The sequence below is a fragment of the Phocoena phocoena genome, chromosome 8 (genome assembly GCF_963924675.1).
Source record: "Phocoena phocoena chromosome 8, mPhoPho1.1, whole genome shotgun sequence".
Lineage (NCBI taxonomy): Eukaryota > Metazoa > Chordata > Mammalia > Artiodactyla > Phocoenidae > Phocoena > Phocoena phocoena.
In genome coordinates this window covers 63936218-63954736 of record NC_089226.1, presented here as the reverse complement: position 1 = coordinate 63954736, position 18519 = coordinate 63936218, and the positions used below count along the sequence as shown (strand labels likewise).

Genomic DNA, 18519 nt, shown 5'->3' with positions numbered 1-18519 from the left:
TCAGGTTTTACCATTGTCCAATAATGTCTGTTATGATAAATTTTTAAAAATTGAGGTATGGTTGATACACAATATTATGTTTCAGGTGTACAACATAGTGATTCACAATTTTTAAAGGTTATATTCCATTTATAGTTATTATAAAATATTGGCTGCCCTGTGTTGTACAGTAAATCCTCGTAGCTTATATATTTATTTTAAATTTATTTATTTTTGGCTGTGTCGGATCTTCATTGTTGCGCGCGGGCTTTCTCTGGTTGCGGCGAGCAGGGGCTACTCTTCGTTGTGGTGCGCAGACCTCTCACTGTGGTGGCTTCTCTTGCTGCGGAGCACAGGCTCCCGGCACACGGGCTTCAGCAACCATGGCCTGCGGGCTCCAGAGCGCAGGCCCAGCAGTTGTGGCGCACGGGCCCAGCCGCTCCGCGGCATGTGGGATCCTCCTGGACCAGGGCCCGAACCCGTGTCCCCTGCACTGGCAGGCAGATTCCCAACCACTGTGCCACCAGGGAAGTCCCCCTTGTAGCGTATTTTATACGTAGTAGTTTTTGCCTCTTAATCCTCTACCCCCCTATATTGCCCCTCCCCCTCTTCCTTCTCCCCTCTGGTAACCACTTGTTTCTTCTCTATATCTGTGAGTCTTTCATTTTTTTAATAATCTCTAGTTTGTTTTATTTTTTCGATTTCACATAAAAGTGAATGATAATTTTTTTAAAAAATTTCTGGTCCAGGATTTAGTCCAGTAACATGCATTGCTTTTAGTAGTAAATTCCTCATGTCTTTAATGACTGACATTTTTGAAGAGTACAGGCAAGGTATTTTGTAGAATGTCCCTCAATTTCAGTTTGTCTGATGTTTCCTCATGACTAGATTCAGGTTATAAATTTTTGGCTGCAATATCACAGAAGTGATGTTGTGGTTCTCTCAGTGCATTGTATCTAGAGGCACATAATGTCTGTTTATCATCATAGGAGGCACATGGTGTTCATTTGTCCCATTTTTGGTAATGTTAATTTGATCACTTGGTTAAGACGCTGTCTGCTGAGTTTCTTAACTGGAAAGTTATCATTTTTCCCTTTGTAATTAAGAAGTAATTTGTGGGGAGAAACCCTTTAAATATACTGTTTCTCTTCAAAATTTTGCCTAATAGCTTTAACATCCATTGATGATTCTAGTCTAAACCAGTTACCAGGATGGTTGCATTTTACTGTGAGGAAGAACATTTCATTCTCCCTTGTTTGTTTATTATCGTATGGACTCACAGATTTTTATTTTATTTGGTAGGTTATATAGGCCATAACTATGATTAATTATTTTGATGGTCAGATGTCCCAGATTTGGTCCATGGGCAGAGTCTGAATAATGTAGTTAGGAGGCCATTTTAACAATCTAAGTGAGAGATTATGTTGTCTCTGACTAGGGAGGTAACAGCGAAGTGGTATGATGTGGTTGGATTCTGAAGGTGAAGTAATGGAGACTATGTTGAATTGAAGAGCATGTACCCCATCTAAAGTGGACAGCCACTAGTTAGCTCCAATTAATTCCTTGTGGAAATGCTGGCCTAATGTTACTAGGTCTTCCAATTTTTCGTGAGGACCCAGATTTTTTTCGTGAAATTTTTGATTTTTAAACGTTGGTAACAACGTTCTTGTTGAACACTGCAGACTGAACAAAAGCATCTGTTGACTAAAATGTGGTTCCTGAGGTTTTACTTTCAACTTGTTTAAAATAATGATGTTTCAGATTTCTGTCTCTGGGTGAAGTATAGAGTTGTACAATTCTTGTTGCTTTTTTAGTTACTGTTTCTTGACTGGAGCTGGGCAAAACAGTTGACCCTTGAACAACATGGGTTTGAACTGCACGGATCTACTTATATGTGGATTTTTTTCAATAAATATGTACTATAGGACTACATGATCCATGGTTAGTTGGATCCTTGGATGTGGAACCGTGGATACAGAGGACCGCCTGTAAAGTTATATGCGGGTTTTCAACTGTGTGGGTGGTAGGCACCCCTAACCCCCCTGTTGTTCAAAGGTCAACTGTACTTTGAAACAGAGACTTGGTTGAGTAGTGAAGACTGTCTGGTTTATACCAGAACAGAGGAGAAACCAAACCAGATAGGGTATTAAAATGTGCAGTAACGTTTCAATACCTATGATGCAGCTGGGGATGTTTAAAGGTGAGAAAAGGAGGATTAAAACCAGAAATATGGTAGGTAACATTTTTTCCTTCAGTGCTCCTTTTTATATTTCCCAGAATGTGGGTTTTATTGTATACATAATAATTTTAAGAGATTTGAAGGCAGTTGAGAAGGTTTGTGTGTAGAATCAAATTGAACTCAGGACCTAAAAGTCATGCTTAGCATGGTTAAAAAAAACTTTTTCCGAAAAGTTCCTGGGCATTGCTGAGCATGGCTGAGGCTAAAATGGAGTGGATTGCCTTTTATTGGATGTAGATTGTGCTCTCTATTGTTAATAGAGTACTTGAAACAATTCAGGTTGGTTTTCTTGAAGTAATTTTTATTTATGATTCAGAGGACTCATGTGGATGGAAATCTCCTGGCCCTCGAAAAACATGCCATCCGCACTCAGAGTTGGTGTTGCCCACTACATGTCCTGACTTCTGAATAGAAAAGAGGTATTATTTAGGGAAAATCTTTTTTTTAAGATATGTGTAGATCATTTTATTTACTACTGGATAATATTTGTTCTTTGGTCCCTATAGAGATAGTTTTTCTTTAATAGCATATTTTTTAGTGGTTGTTTAAAAATTATACAGGGAACAGAAGTTCTTTATCTGAAGTGATTTAGTGGGGTAGTGAATTCGATAATGGAAAAAGTCATGTAAGTTTGGGAATCCTAAAAGGATATATACATCCCTTAAACATTTTAATTTAAACCATATGACTGTATAATCACCAATCTTTTGATGAAGTGTCTGTGCATTTTCTTTGATTATGGATCCACTAATCAGGGGTCTGCATTGTTTCTCTTGCATAAATCTCACCCATAATTCATTCACTGAGTTTTCCAGTTTTTAAAGTGGAGTGAGAACTTTTAAAGGACCTTGCAAAAGAACCATAGTAGATGCTAGTTTTCCCAAGTTTTTTGCACTTAAGTGATATGCTAATTCAACTGCTGTATTTTTAGTGACTTTGCTTTACTGAATCTTTTAAAAGCATTTAATTTTGTTTTCAGAGAAACAGTTCTTTTTTATTGTCCTCATATCTTACCATTTATTTACATAATATTTGGTTAAATTATACAACCCAGTAATAAGTTCAACTAGTGCAGACAAGCTTGGAAACAAATGCATAATTAGTATTTTTTAATTAATTTTTTAATTAAAGTATAGTTGATGTACAATAGTATATAAGTTACAGGTGTACAATATAGTGACTCACAATTTTTAAAGGTTATACTCCATTTATACATATTATAAAATATTGGCTATATTCCCCATGTTGTACAATGTATCCTTGTAGCTTATTTTATACATAACCTTGTATTAGTTTTTGTTTTTGTTTTTTTTGCAAAAGTAATGCAAACTCAAGGCATGCAATCAAAACAATTTTAAAGGGAATAAAATGAAATCTTCCTCTCTGCTTCCTGTGGTAGCCAGAGGTCAAGTTTCTTGTGCATCCCTAATGAAATAATAGTTTTTTAAAACAAATAAATAATGTGTGGACAAACAGTGCAGAGAGAATTGAATGTTTCCCTTATGTTTTTTTTTTTTTTGGCTGTGTGGGCTTTCTCTAGTTATGGTGAGCAGAGGCTACTCTTGGTTGCGATGTGTGGGCTTCTCATTGCGGTGGCTTCTCTTGTTGCGGAGCACGGGCTCTAGGTGTGCGGGCTTCAGTAGCTGCGGCACATGGGCTTAGCAGTTGTGGTGCACGGGCTTAGTTGCTCCGCGGCATGTGGGGTCTTCCCGGACCAGGGATCAAACCCATGTCCCCTGCATTGGCAGGCGGATTCTTAACCACTGCGCTACCAGGGAAGTCCCTGTTTCCCTTTCTTTTTGATCTAAAATCCTACCCTAGTGAAATAATCTCTTGATTTTTTTTCATGCCCTCCTCCTAAATACTTTTATATAATGCACTATTTTTAATGTTGTGTTGCACATGTATTAATTATAATATTCTTTAAGTTATATACATTTTGATATACATATGGTATATTAAAGTAAAACTTGGAAAAAAAGCATTTCAGTCATATGGTAGAAATTTAAAATATTACAAAAGGGTGTATGTACAGTGACGTGTTAAGACTTATCACTGTTTCCTGTTTCCTTGCATATACAGCATGTATACCTTTTAAAAACAACACAGATGGGAGCATACTAATCATTATTTTATACCTTCTTTCATTTAACAGTTTATCTTGGAGATATCAGGACATAGATTAGGTTGTTTCCTAAGAACAAAGATTGCATGAGAAACATCCTTGTTCATACAATTTTCACAGAAGTGTGAGTATGCAAGGACAGTTTCTAATTCAATTTCTGATTTGCAGGAACGTCCCTGTAGTTTGTTTTAGGAGTGAACTTATCTGTAAAGTGATCCCAAGTCTAATGTCTTTCTCTGCACAGAGAGAAGTCATAAGAATGTGCTGATTATTCTCTCTTCACCACTCAGAAGTGGTTGTAATCCCAGTATGCTTTGCATTATCTCCTTTTGTTGAAAGTAATTGCTCATTACAGCATTATGGGAGCTGTGAGAAAACCCAGAGTTCCCTCGAGCTGAAGTGTTTCCAGTTGATTTTGATTGGCTAAAACTCTCTGGATGCAGATGACCTTCATCTGTTTCCTATTTATTAGTTTCACCTTCTTGGAATGATGAGCACAGAGACAGGCAATGGCAAAGGAGGTACTGATTTTATCGTTTGTACTGGTGTATAGAAATGGATTTTGTGCTGTTGCTTACAGCTCTGGGAGGTCAGCATCCTAGTGTGGGTACCACGGTTTGATGGATCCCGGAGGCATGGTTTATTAGGCCATCCTTCAAGATGAGTTGTTGCTTTTTCAAAATACAAAAATGTAGGGAAAACGAAACCCACAACTCAGACCAGAGAGGCCATAAAATTCCAAGTTTCTAGTATCTGTAAAACCAAACCATATAAATGGAAAGCAGTTTAGCCTTGAAAGAGGAGATGATTTCTCATCTCCTAAAAGTGTTTTGTTTCTAAGAATAGCACACTTTCAAGTGCATCACAGGGAATTCTTCAGGGATTTCAATCTGAGGCGAATAAGGTTACCCACTCTAGCAGAAATAAGTGGGCTGAGTTTCAGATACTGGATTAGACTCATCCTGAAGAGTAGGGAAAAACCAGAACTAGATGTCTGTGCTATTGAAAAGCCTGCTTTTATGGACCAGAGGAAGCCCCTTCCTTCAGACTTCAGCATGCCCTGTTTCATGATTAGAGAGTAGATAGATGTTCCCTGACACTGTAACTAGGTTCACTATAAGGAGCAGTCCAGTGTCCAGGAAGCCTCATGAGGAAGGCATTTCAGGGACTCCTTTACTCAGTGTCTGTTGGACCCCTATGAGATGTTCTTGTCTCTGAGCAGACCTGTCAGGAATGCCAGCCACGTAAAGGAGTAGCACCTGCTTTATTGACTTTCGGTAAAAGAAGCAGCTTTTTGGTTTTCACATGATTGGAAAGGCCTTGCTCCTTCCTGCCTTTTTAAAAAAAAAAACCAGAAATGGTGTGTGTCTATATGTGTGTGTACACTGAAACGGGGGGAGACATTATTCAGTGTAATATTTCTTCAAAATGTGTGTTTAAGTGCCAGTGTTGGGACACAGTAAGACTGGACCTTCAGCTTTAAATATCTCTTGGAGGTTTTCTCCCACACCTTTACATTCTTTTGATCATCTTAAGTTTGAATTTTAAAGTATATTCTTATCATGTCTGAGATTCTCAAGATTATTGCTCTTAGTAGATTTACAGGCATTCATATCTAGAAAAGAGAGGTGAAAGATACAAAAACTGAGGCCTCGCCTAGAGAATCATTAGAATTCTTCTTAATAATAATTGTTAGAATAATCCTAGAGCAGGAAGATTTCAACAGAAAGATAACGAGCAAAGTTGTACAGGTGTCCCATGGAACTGAGATATCTCAGAAGAGGCTGAAGATCGAACTTGCAGTGGCCTAAATTTTGTTCCTCAGTTGTTGCTTACTCTCACGTTGGAGTAAATACTTTTTCTGAAAGGCTATATAGATTATCTATTTAATCCTTGAAAGAGTTTTTTATTTTATTTTATTTTGTAATTTGGGAAATATTTTTGTTGTTGCTTCAATTGGGAGAGGGTCCTCACCAAATAGTCTTTAATATGGGAACGGCAGTGCTTTGTGGGGCACAGTGAAAAATGAGATCGACTTTCTTCTTGAACTCTTATCAGTCTGTTCCTAATTTTAGTGACTATGAAAAGCTTGTGCTCTTTTGTCCTTCTGCTAAATCAGTTGTATTTTTTAAAAAATCATTATTGATGACCAAATCTCTGAGCTCAGTTTTACCCACTGATTGTTTTACATCACTTATCTATTATCTATCAAATGCCTTAGCTTTCCCCGAAGAAGCGTGAGGCACTTCCTTAGAGTGTACTCAAAATGTTTGAGATGATGAAGTTTTAGTCATCAATTTTTATTTATTTGCATTACTAGTTTAAAAAAAAAACTATTTCCAGGTCATGCTTAGCCAGGAGCAAGGTGGTAAGCTGCTCCAAAGTTTTATTGGTGAGCACAAAGGATGCTTTGCTAAAACCTAGTTGATATATGTCAGCTTCTGCTCACTTCCTACTCATTCTTCTTCATTCTCTGGAAAGCTTTTTGTTATTTATTACTCATTTATGAACCAAGCTGGGATTTGCTTAAATGGTGGGCTGAGTTTTTAGTGCATAAAACTGTTTAACTCCTGTGAAAACTCATTTGAAATCAGCCATTCCAGGAGGATATTACTCATATGATTTTAAAATTGATGTTCCTACTTTGTCTTTAAGTGTCTGAAACCATCATACCATTTGTAAATAGTAATGTGTTAAATCTCAATCTATTGTATTGGCTTTGCTGATGTATTTTTTACTCATTTTAAAAATAAAACAAGTCTAGAAATTGCATTCTGAAGAAAAGCTAAGCTTTGAGCACAAGCTTCTTCCAAGATATGCTCTCTGACCTAGAATAAGAGTTTTGAGTAATGAAAGTCAATCTTCTGGGTCTTTCAGGTTCTAGGGGAGCTTTTAATCAAAGTGTTAAAACGACACTTTCATGCTGTTACCATTCAAGAAAGGTTGCCAGGTGGAAGGCAGACTTGGCTAGTGTGGAAAACCAGCCTCTGCATGCTTGAAGGTTCTTTGGCTTGATCTTGAAGTCAAAGTTCACATCAGCTCCTTGTAGAATGCAGACATGTGAGTGGTAAATGAGGTGTTTTGACATTCATGCTGAACAGAGAGTAGACCACTGTTCCTTTTCTTTTTGTTCCACTTCCCCATTCTCCTTCTACTGAAGAGAATCTACTTAACATTCTGGTTTAGTATTTGGAGCAAGGTACTATTTATGATACCTATTGTATTTTTTTCTAAATTGTATTTCTATATTAAATTTTATTACTAGCATGGACCTGTGTGTGGGGGGGTATACTTCAGCTTGTGGTCCATTGAGGTCTCTGGGTTGTCTCTCTGATACCCACAAGGGAATCATACTCTGAGCATACCCTTGCTGAAGTTTATCCTGTTCCTTTCTAAATGTGAAATTGTGTTGAAGATTTTAACTTACTATTTGAGAAGCAAGTACCTTGTTTTTGACTGGTTTTGTGTGTGTTTTGTTTTTGACCTAGATTACCAGAGACTGATGACTGTGGCGGAGACAATTACAGCTCTCATGTTTCCTTTCCAGTGGCAGCATGTCTATGTTCCTATTCTCCCAGCTTCTCTCCTACATTTCTTAGATGCTCCTGTGCCATACCTGATGGGCTTGCATTCCAATGGCCTGGATGACCGGTCAAAACTGGAGCTGCCTCAAGAGGTGAGAAAAACGTGGAGCTTGGGTGCTGGTGCCTGTGGCCCTGACACAGGATTTGGGAGAGAAGGGCTTTGGGATGAGCCCAGGGTGGTATCACCAAGTTTATTTTCTTTTATTTTGGGGAACACAAACAACTTTCCAGGAAAAAAGTAAAAACACTGAACATTTAGCTCAATTTATATAATTCCAGAAACACCTGTTTCCTCTATCACCGGACATACTTTTATAATAATCTCTGTTTATACTATTGTGAACTGCCTTTTTCAAACATGATACTTTACGTATTTTTAAGAAAATCTTTTTATTATGTAAAAGTTTAAACTTACACAGAAGAGTAGCATAGTGAATCTCTGTGTTTTCAATACTTAGCTTTAACAGTTATCATACATTTAAATTGTATTTTACTTCTGTACTTTCTACCCCCTATTTTTTAAAGAAATTCCACATAGTATAGTTTTATAACTGCTTTAGTAGCCAGACATGTATTAATAAATCAGTGGTTTTGTTTTATAGGCCACAGTTACTCTGTAAAAGTTGACCTGATCATAGTGATTCTTGTAGTACTGAATGTAGCCTTGAAAACTTTCCTTGCTCAAGATAAGGAAGGCCTTGAGAGAATGCTTCTCCTCCCTTGCTGTGAAGATGGCCTGCTCCTCTTTCCTATTGTTTCAAATACTAAAATAATTGATTAAAAAATATATTTGTTTATTTACTACTTCATTCTAAAATATATTTAAAGCATCATTAGAAACAAGATTGTCTTGGTTTTTATTTTCCTAGAATTACCAAGAGAACTGGTCTACCTCTTTTGGTCATTTTGTGGCTTGTATGAAACTAGCTGGGGGAAGGCCTTTCCTACTCTGAATTTCGTAGTCAACAGCAAGGCCTGGGAAGAAGACTTTGGACTATGCACACACTGGTATCAACATGACTCTGTCTCATCCTTCCACCAATGATTTTTTGGGGGAAGATTTTTATGTATAGCTGAGGAATATGAGTAAGAGGACCTCCAAAGAAGAGACCGTTCTCATGGAATTGGATCTAAGCAGCATTCACATTGTTGGGCATGTCTGGGCAGCCATCTTGATGAACATGCCTGATAATTAGATCATACCCATAATGTTTAAGCTATAGTCAATTGCATCTCTTTTTCTCTCTCCTTTGGTTTTATTTTTATTTATTTATTTGTTTGGCTGCGTCGGGTCTTAGTTGCAGTGCGTGGGCTCAGCAGTTACAACTCGTGGGCCTTCTAGTTGTGGCGCACGTGCTCTGGAGCGTGTGGGCTCAGTAGTTGCAGCGCACGGGCTTAGTTGCCCCGCAGCATGTAGGATCTTAGTTCCCCGACCAGGGATCGAACCCACGTCCCTTGCATTGGAAGGTGGATTCTTTTTTTCTTTTTAAAATTTATTTATTTAATTTATTTATGTTTGGCTGCATTGGGTCCTCGTTGCTGCACGCAGGCTCCCCCCAGCTGTGGCGAGGGAGGCCACCTCTCGCCACGATACGCAGTCTCCCCATTGTGGTGGCTTCTCCTGTTGTGAAGCACGGACTCTAGGTGCGCGGGCCTCAGTAGTTGTGGCACATGGGCTCAGTAGTTGTGGCTCGTGAGCTCTAGAGCACAGGCTCAGTAGCTGTTGTGCACGGGCTTAGTTGCTCTGCAGCATGTGGGATCTTCCCGGGCCAGGGCTCGAACCCGTGTCCCTTGCATTGGCAGGTGGATTCTTAACCACTGGACCACCAAGGAAGTCCCTTGCCTTTGGTTTTAGAATCATAATGTCTTCCTTGTAGTTTTTTCCATTTCTGCCTCCTTTGAATCTATAGAGCTTTGTGCTATTTGGGCTGGGACAAGATTAATTAAGGAAGAAAAGATCTAAATAATGTCAGCGAAAAAAAATGCAGGAGGCTGCAAAAAGAACAGAGTTTATTTGGGGACTTAAGAATTGCAATTGGGGAGACACAGATTCAGTTAACCCTGAAAGAGTATTCCGAGGAAGAGAAAGAGTCAGGGGCTTATAAAGACAAAAACCACGAGGTTGTTAAAAGTTGCCCTGGTGAGAGTTGTGATCGACTCTGATGTGAGTCAAATTATTTGTCCTTAAGAAATCACAGGTTATTTTAGGGTAGGGGTCTTGTTAGTATATAGACTGTCACGAATTGTGTTTAGGCTAAGGGTCTGATTAGTATCTTGAGTTTCTGGCAGGTGTTCTGGTGTTCTGTTCTTCATCAGGTCAAAAGGTCAGCTTCCATCCAGGCTGAGTCATGCAAACATCGTACTTCCTTAATGGCTTCCCGGCTCCATTTTAGAGATCTCTCTTAGAAATACTGACTCCATTTTGACTTTCCTTTCACAATGATGGAGAAAACCATTGAGTTTTGGGGTACTGGGTTTTTATATATATATTTGTCTACTGATAAATATGCATAAAGAGCAGATATCAAAGACTGGAGAGTGGGGAGCTTTTTGTTGTTGCTTTAAATGACTTCATATTTAATACTGACACCTCCTTCTGGTAAAGGTAATTATCATTTTGTAAAAGTCAAAATAAGAATAACAGTGAAAATGTTCATTGCAGCTCTATTGACAATAGTCTGGACATGGAAGCAACCTAAGTGTCCATCGACAGATGAATGGATAAAGAAGATGTGGCACATATACACAATGGAATATTACTCAGCCATAAAAAGAAATGAAATTGAGTTATTTGTAGTGAGGTGGATGGACCTAGAGTCTATCATACAGAGTGAAGTAAGTCAGAAAGAGAAAAACAAATACCGTATGCTGACACATATATATGGAATCTAAAAAACAAACAAAAAAATGTCATGAAGAACCTAGGGGCACGACGGGAATAAAGACACAGACCTAGTAGAGAATGGACTTGAGGATATGGGGAGAGGGAAGGGTAAGCTGGGACGAAGTGAGAGAGCGGCATGGACATATATATACTACCAAATGTAAGATAGATAGCTAGTGGGAAGCAGCCGCATAGCACAGGGAGATCAGCTCGGTACATTGTGATCCCCTAGAGGGGTGGGATAGGGAGGGAGGGAGGGAGACGCAAGAGGGAAGAGTTATGGGAACATATGTATATGTGTAACTGATTCACTTTGTTATAAAGCAGAAACCCTCACACCATTGTAAAGCAATTATACTCCAATATAGATGTTACAAAAAAAGAAAGAATAACAGTAAAAAATGATTGACGGTGGAAAGCCGAAGAGACATGCATAAGCTGATCAATAGGTCACTAGGCCAGAAGCCAGATTTCTGTTTTATTTTCATCTTTGGCATAAGCTTGCTGTATACTTGGGGCACGTTCTATTTCCTGTAGGCTCTCTCAGCATTATTTTGTGTGTGCTTCATGTATGTGGGTGTGTGAAGAGGCTTCTGGGAGACCAGCAGTTTTCTTAACAGGACTGAGAAACTGTGGGTTGTTTGAGAAACCCAAAATTTCACTGTTCTGGGATATTGGATTCTCCACTTTTGCAGCCTCCGCCATTGCTGCATCTTTTGTACTCTGCTTCTCCTTGTGGTCTTCTTGAGAAGGAGTGGTGACAGTGGGATTGTAGAATACCTTTGTGTATTTCATAAGCAGTTCTAGGGTTTCAGAGTCCCACTTCATCCAGCCTATTCCTCTGAAGTTCACGTATTTGTGCAGACAATTATGTAGCTGGATATTTTCTAACTTGATTTTTAGCAGATAACCTCTGGGATATCTGAGTCTGTGCAGTTCCCATGGAAAACTTTAGGCTGGTGAGAAAAGACTGGCTTTTTTTTTTTTTTTTTTTTTTTTAAACATCTTTATTGGGGTATAATTGCTTTACAATGGTGTGTTAGTTTCTGCTTTATAACAAAGTGAATCAGTTATACATATACATATGTTCCCATATGTCTTCCAAGACTGGCTTTTTCAAGGAGTAAAGCACCATGAAAGGTACACATAATGAATGGAGCATGATAATATCTCTGAAAGACAGCTTTGGAATGTCTCAGAAATGATACATTTATAGTTAAAAATTCTAACAACACACAAAAGTATAACGTAAAAATTACCTCAGATTTTACCACCCAGAGATAACTACTTTCAACATTTTGGTGGCCATCCTGTGGTATCTTTACGATGCTAGAAGGAAGCCTTGAGGCTGGGAAATGCACTTGGGCCTTTGCAGGTGGGCATCATCAGGGTAGTGGGGTGGAGGCACATTAGACTTATAAAAGGGACTTTGTCCAGAGACATGGAGAGTGTACATTCTCTAACCCCCAAGTCAGAATTCATCAGTTGCTGCCCTATCTTTGGGCATCAAAAATCTGTGAAAAGCCCTTTGTTTCTTTTTACACCAGCACATGAGCTCAGCTGGCCCTGAGCAAGTGAGAGTGCTGAGCTGCCTTTGTGAGGCATTCTTTGTCTTGTGCTTCTCTTTTGGGTTTCATTGTCTGAGCACAGGAAGGAGGCAGTTCTTCCACAGCTATGTCAGGGGAAGGGGGTATTACTTCTTTCTATCTTGGGCCTCTCTTTCTTTCCTACTTTTTTTTTCTCCTTTCTCAGGATACTTTTTCAATAGCTTTTCCCCAGTTATCTGTTGAGATCCCCTTCAGTGAATAACTTGAAGATAGACTAGCCAGTGAGGCTGTCTGTGATTTGGTGGTGGAAACTCAGCCCTGGGAAGGGCCATTGTGACCTTTTGCAGGAAAGGATTTGGGAAACTTTTTGTGCTTTGGGATATCCATGTGATCACTACCCCAGAGTAGCAAAGTCTTCCCATGGCCTCTCCCAGCGAGACAGGAGGTTAACTGAGGAAGACTGATCACTTGGGTTCAGTGCCCCTTCCAGGTTGCTTCTTGTCTCCCAAGCTGTTTTGCAGGAGTTGGCCTCTTTTCAGGTGAGGAAGGGGGAGCATGAGGGGTTTGAGGTAGGTTTGTAAGTTACTTCTGTTTGCCAGAGCCCTCTGAGTACTAAGGAGAAAGCGTGAGGCTGTTGTATGAGTCTAGTAATTGAATGGCTCCCTTTTCATTTTGCCTTCTTATCCCTACCTGCTTCAGCCCAACTCTGCAAAGAATGGCTAGTAGTGTCTCAGAGGCTCCTATCTTAATATCTGAAGTGTGCCTGAGCTGCTTTCTTTCCTCTGGCCACCTCTATCTCAGAGTATCTACAATATGTGGATACAGCATTTGGAGTTTATAAAGTTCTTTACAGACGTTCTGTGTTTGGTCAATAGCAGTGGAAGAAAAGCCAGCCAAGCATTGTCGAGTGGTTATAGTTGTATTTAGCTGCCTTTACGTTTCCTATTGGACAAACTGGTTTTTTCCTTAAAAGAGAGGAGGACCAAGAGGATAAATGATTGCACTGTGTCCTTCTGGTGGGTCACAGTGCTTTTCTTCTGTTAGCTGTATGGACAGGCTCATGAGGCAGGTGAGCTTCATGACTAGATGATTTAATTCTGTCTTTACTATATTTTTTAATTGCTTGGCCTGAAGGCACTTATAATTTTAAAATCTTAGAGGAATAAACAAAAAATAGGTGTTATTTTTAGGTGTTCAACATTTATCGTCTCTTTAACAAGGACGGGTTTAAAGTTGTTATCTAGTAGAGGAACTCTAGAAGGTGAAATTTAAAGTGATTCTTCTAATTTTTGAATCTTGGATATGGGAAAGTTCTCTTTATTAGTTATAGATTTGTAAATGGAGTAATTTATGCACTCAGCAAATGTGTATTGAATGAATGCATACATGGACATGTTAAAACATGCAGTTTCAATAGATTGAGAGTTTGTGGAATAGTTATATTAATCTGGATTTACTGTATGGTCCTCCTGCCTCTTAGAATACAAGACTTACTGGTACAGGGATAAACAGCAGGATCAGTGGAACAGTATTTTGATATATAATAAACATACCATGCCAAAGAACTTTTTAATAACAGAGCTGGAAAAATTGCTTGTCCATAGGGAAAAAAAGTAAAGAAGGATTCCTACCCAATGCCGTAACAAAATCAACTTGAGACGGATTAAGCAGTTAAATGTCAAAAAGAAAAATTTAAATCTTCTCGAAAATATTAATAAATACCTTTTTGACCTCTGGGTAGGTAGGGACTTTGTAAACAAGATGAAGAAAACACTTTCCATAAAATAAAAGATTGATAACTTTGATTTTTTTAATTAAGAAAAAGACATCTTAAAATGAAAAAATAAAAACTAGGAGAAGATATGTGTAGGACACATATAGCCTATGAAGAGTTAGCATCAGGAGGTTATAAAGAACTCCTACAAATCAGTAAGAAGATAAGCATCCCAATAGAAAAATGGGCTAAAGACATGAAGAGGGATTGTACAAAAAATACACATTTCTTCACTAGCAATCAGGGAAGTATAAATAAATGTACCCAGTAATGTAGTAATATTAAGAAATCTGATGATACCAAGTTTTGGAAATATTTGGATCAGTAGGATCACTTAAGATTGTTGGTAAAAATGTAAATTGTTGTAACCACTTTGGAACACAGCTAGGCCTTATAAAATTGAACATTTGCATACCTCACAACGTAGCAGTTCTACTCCTAGGATATACCCAAGAGAAGATCTTGCACACGTGTCCAAGAAAACATGTATAACAATGTAAAAACAATAAACAGGAAGCAAGTCAAATGCCTTTTGATGGGAAAATTGATGAATAAATTGTAGTATATCCACATAGTGTAATATTATACAAGAGTGAAAATGAATAATGGGTAGCTACATACAACAAAATGGCTGAATCTTAGTAACTTAATGTTCAGTGAAGAAAAATAGTACCACAAGACTGTGTAAAGAACAATAATCCTTTTATAAAATTCAAAAACAAGCAAAAATTTAAAGGCATGTACTATACATATGTGATAAATTAAAAAACAAAAGGCAAAAAGATAATAAACAGAATTCAGGATAGTGATTACAGGGGTGGGACTGTGTAGGTTGAGGGATGGGACTGGGGAGTACATAAGTAGATAAAAATATGGTAATTTCTAGTTCTTGGGTTGGACTGGTTAAAAAAAAAAAAGAATTTCTTTAAGATTGTTCCCCGAAAGTTGTCAGTTCACATTCCCAATAACAGTGTATGAGTTGTTTGTTTCCTAGTAACTTTGCCAGCATTGGACATTATAAATCTTTTAAATCTTTGCTAATCTAGGAGGTAAAAAATATTTCGTTTGCATTTCTTGGTTTATTAGTGAAATTGAACATCTTTTCATATATTTGAAGTTAATTAACCGAAACGTCTTCTGTGTTTGCCTTTTATAACCTGTTTCCATATTTCAGCTGGGTAAATTATCTTTATCTCAATAATTTCTTTGGATGTTAACCTTTTACATGTTATGTATGACAATTATTGTTTCCCAGATTATCTTTAATTATTTTTATGGCAGTAATTACCTTTATGTTTTTTAGCCTTGTATAAAGTTTAGAAAGTCCAACTCTACCCTAAGGCATAATAGTAATCTTTTATATTTTCTTTTAATACTTTTGTGGGGGTATTTATTTTTTCACTTTTTGTAATAGAAAATGTTGAACACATGTAAGAGTAAAGAGACTAGCATCCATCATTACACAGTAATCATCAACTCATGGCCACTCTTCTTTCTATATCCTCCACTCTTTTCCCATTTACCCTACTGGATTATTTTGAAGCAAATCTCACACAGCATTATTATGTCATCATATATTTAGTATGTATCTCTAAAAGGTAGAGATTCTTTTTTAAAACATAAAGTGGCTTTATTTTTTATATTTAAATCTTCAGTCTATCTCAAAGTTATTTTTGAATATGGTATTATACTTTAACATTTTTAAATGTACAGTCATTTGTCCCCCAAACATTTATTGAATAATTCATCCACAATAAATGGGTCTGTTCAAGACTGTTTTTTTCCAACAGATTATTGTTTTATATTTGTTTTCTTTTAAAAAAACACTTTATTTATTTATTTTTAAATGTTTATTTATCTATTTGGCTGTGCCAGGTCTTAGCTGTGGTACGTGGGATCTTCGTTGAGGCATGTGGGATCTTCAGTTGCAGCATGTGGGATTTTAAGTTGCAGCATGCGAACTCTTAGTTGCGGCATGCAGGATCTAGTTCCCTGACCAGGGATTGAACCTGGGCCCCCTGCATTGGGAGTGCAGAGTCATAGCCACTGGACCACCAGGGAAGTCCCATTGTTTTATATTTGTAATAGAACCCAGCAAGGCAAGTCTCCCCTCAGAATTTTCTTGGCTATTCTTTTCTTTTATTTTTTTAGGTAAGATTCAGAATCAATTCATCAGATACTCCCTTGAAAAAAATTAAAATCTTTCTGGGATTTAAAAAAAATTTACATTAAATTTACAAATAAATGTGGGGATTATTAGCATCTTTTCATTATGGAATTTTCCTGTTTAGTAATACAATATATATATTGTGTGTGTGTGTATTCATTTATTGGAGTTTTATATTCCACAGTGATAATAGCAATGTTAATTGACATTTATTGTATACTAACACTGTCCTAAATCCTTGACATTAATTGTCTCATAATCCTCAAAACAAACTTATGACATAGGTAATATTATTATCCTTGCTATAACAAACACTTAAGCATTTAATAATGCTCTGCAGTGAAGGAAATGACAGTTGTCTTAGCTAGAACAGGTTCATGGTTATAAAATAAATACACAAAAATAAAAAGCTTTTCTAATTAATAGCTGCACTGCAAGAAAATTCCAACAGGGATGAGAACTATAAAATATTTAAGTTAAATTGAACAAGAAATTTGTAAGACCTCTAAGGAGAAGAATGTATGGTTAAGAGCTTGAGGGTATGACTGAAGTCAGGCTAACTGAGTTCAAATCCCAGCTCTACTACTTACTAGCTGTGTGACTTTGGACAAGCTACTTAACCTCCCTGTGTCAGTTATGTCTATAAAATAAGGATAGATATTGCCAGGTTATTTTTTGTTAATCCAGATTACCTGCCTCCTCAGCAATGTATGAAAGTACTGTCTCTCTACATCCTCTCAGAAGCAATCTTAAAGCCAGAAGGAAGCACAAAAATCAAGACCAGCCATCAAATCTTATAAATCAGAAATGAGGCTCAGAAAGGGATACTGGTATGCTCAGGGTCATATAGGGAGATAGTAACAGATTCAGGTCTGGAGCCTAGACTTTCTGACACACTCCTAGCATTCTTTTTACTCTTGTAAGAATTTGTGAACTCAACAAATATTCTATGAGCACTTACTATATATGAGAATTTTGTGTTAGATGCTAAACATCTATGTCATTATGTAATCCTTATCAGTCTCTAAGATAAGTTGTTTTTATCACCATTTTATAGCTGAGGAAACAGAGTTATGTAACTTTCCCAAGATCCCACAACTAGAAAGCATCAGGGGAAGACTGGAACTCAGGTCTACCTCCTTCCACCCCATCTTCTTTAACCATACCTAAGTTATGCCCATTGCAGACGTTTGCTCTTTCCTTTCTTGTTCATTATCCCCTCTAAAGCTTCTTCCTTAATACTTTGGAGTTGTTCACACTCCTCATCATGTTTTGACTGCCAGGCTAACCTCTGCTTTGTGGACATTGACAACCACTTCATTGAGCTGCCGGAGGACTTGCCTCAGTTTCCCAACAAATTGGAGTTTGTCCAGGAAGTCTCTGAGATTCTCATGGCATTTGGCATTCCCCCTGAAGGGAACCTTCACTGTAGCGAGAGTGCCTCCAAGCTGAAGAGGCTCCGGGCCTCTGAGCTCGTCTCCGACAAGAGGAATGGAAACATCGCAGGCTCCCCTTTACATTCCTACGAGTTCCTCAAGGAGAACGAAACTATCGCCCGCCTGCAGGCCTTGGTCAAGAGGACTGGGGTGAGCCTGGAGAAGGTATGATGCTGTATGTGGGTCTGTGCTAAGGTGCTGTCCTGGTGAAATAAAGTGTGGAATGAGAAGGCACCCAGTTCAGGGCAAGGCATATCTGTGAGTACTGAAAGGATGCTCTGTGTGGGAGACTCTGGATTTAGCTCTGGCAAACATTTAGCTCTGCTACTTGAATCTAAATCTCGGTAGTTTCTCACTTCAACATCAAGGAGAAGCTGCTGTCATTCTCTGTAAACACTACTGCAGAGAGACTTGGAGGGATGGTGGTGGCAATCTTTGTGTTCAGACTTCTTTCAGATCCATTGCCTTGTGAATTTCACAGCATCCTAAAGCACACAGAGCAGGAATTGTTGACTTAGAGATCCTGAGTGTTTTACCTAAGATTAAATGCTTCTATGTGGCTGACTTGCGGCTAGAACCTGGTCCTCTTGAATTCTAGTCCTCTGCTCTTCCCAGGGATGTACTTAACTTTCCATTTCCTGACTTTGATGAGACTGTCCGCTTTGTGTAGTTGTTTACCCATCTCTTCACCCTACCCATTCTCACTATTAAATTACTTTCTTAAATTACATATAAACAAAATGGGGTAATGTAATCATTTCGTTGGGCTCTTTTTTAGTGAAGT

The 18519-nt window shown here is 38.1% G+C and overlaps 1 protein-coding gene across 3 annotated transcripts in view; it reads left to right on the top strand.

Moving 5' to 3' along the window:
- The window catches only part of DENND5A (DENN domain containing 5A), a 108114-nt gene that overhangs the window by 45134 nt on the left and 44461 nt on the right, over positions 1-18519 (top strand). For all 3 annotated transcript variants that reach the window (XM_065882721.1, XM_065882720.1, XM_065882722.1), the window contains 2 exons: positions 7832-8019; positions 17583-17900. In XM_065882721.1, the coding sequence (XP_065738793.1) occupies positions 7832-8019; positions 17583-17900 (506 nt within the window). The remainder of the gene's footprint in view (positions 1-7831; positions 8020-17582; positions 17901-18519) is intronic.